Source organism: Pterocles gutturalis, unplaced genomic scaffold (assembly GCF_000699245.1).
Source record: "Pterocles gutturalis isolate BGI_N339 unplaced genomic scaffold, ASM69924v1 scaffold36952, whole genome shotgun sequence".
Lineage (NCBI taxonomy): Eukaryota > Metazoa > Chordata > Aves > Pterocliformes > Pteroclidae > Pterocles > Pterocles gutturalis.
The window spans coordinates 3,534-4,727 of NW_010111604.1; the positions used below are offsets into that span (position 1 = coordinate 3,534).

Sequence of the window (1,194 nt, forward strand, 5' to 3'; positions counted from 1 at the left end):
ATTTGTATTTTTCTTTTTCGACAAATATATACTGTAGATGCATATAGATATGGAGAGATTTTTTTTCGGTTGCATTGTTTTACACCTGGCTGTCCTTCTGTATTCTGGAAAAAACCATGACAGGACGCAGGAGTAACAAGAGAAAGCTTCTTGGCAAGAGCTTCAAGACGAAGACGAACAAACAGGAGAACTCCAGCTCGAAGGTGAATGCTACAGGGGAGGTTCCTCTTCCATGGGTTCATCATCAGGTCTGAGCAATTTCACAGCCAGGTGAGACAGGAAGGGGGGGAAGAGAGAAAAGACAGTTGAGCATGAGTTGGACAATTTGTGGTGCTCTCACACCTTACGTTCCCATTACCTTCCCACCAAGGTAGTTGGGCTCAGCTGTCTCACCTGCAATGACAACTTGCCACCAAGAAGGTTTTGGTTGGTTTGGTGGTTTCTTGGGTGTTTTTTTTGTTTTTTGGGGGAGGGGGGGGAGTAGTTATTTTTTTTTTTTTCTTTTCAGCAAAATGAACTTCCTCTTGTGGTCCAAAGCCACATTCAACTCCAGCTCGAGTGGAGGGATGAGGCCCAACATTCACCGCACTAAGGTCAAACACATGGCATTCATGGCACTGCTGTTCTCCTACAGCCCAGGAGGACATTAGAGAACCCACGCAGGGCAGGAGGTGTGGGGAACGTACGTGCAATGATTAAAAGAGAAGATTTAACCCTGAGGGCTGCCCACCATGGCTCCTCTTGCCTGGGCAGACTCAGATCATAGAATCACGGAATCACAGAATGGTTTGGGTTGATTGGGACGTTAAAGACCATCCAGTTCCACCCCCCTGCCATGGGCAGGGACACCTCCCACTAGCCCAGGTTGCTCAAAGCCTCATCCAGCCTGGCCTTGAACCCCTCCAGGGATGGGGCATCCACAGCTTCTCTGGGCAACCTGGGCCACTGCCTCACCACCCTCATGGGAAAACATTACTTCCTAATATCTCACCTAAATCTCCCCTCTTTCTGCTTAAAACCATTACCCCTTGTCCCATCATTCCACTCCCCAATCAAGAGCCGCCCCCATCTCTCCTGTAGCCCCCTTTCAGCACTGGAAGGTGCTGGAAGGTCTCCCCGGAGCCTTCTCTTCTCCAGGCTGCACACCCCCAACTCTCTCAGCCTGTCCTCGCACGGGAGCTGCTCCAGCCTCGG

The 1,194-nt window shown here is 50.3% G+C and overlaps 1 protein-coding gene across 1 annotated transcript in view; it reads right to left on the reverse strand.

Moving 5' to 3' along the window:
- Positions 1-21: 21 nt before the first annotated feature.
- LOC104462007 (histone deacetylase 4-like) overlaps positions 22-1,194 on the reverse strand; it is a gene marked incomplete at its 5' end in the record, with an annotated part of 39,053 nt that continues 37,880 nt past the window's right edge. Inside the window, one exon of the mRNA XM_010073781.1 lies at positions 22-250. Within this exon, the coding sequence (XP_010072083.1) occupies positions 211-250 (40 nt within the window). The remainder of the gene's footprint in view (positions 251-1,194) is intronic.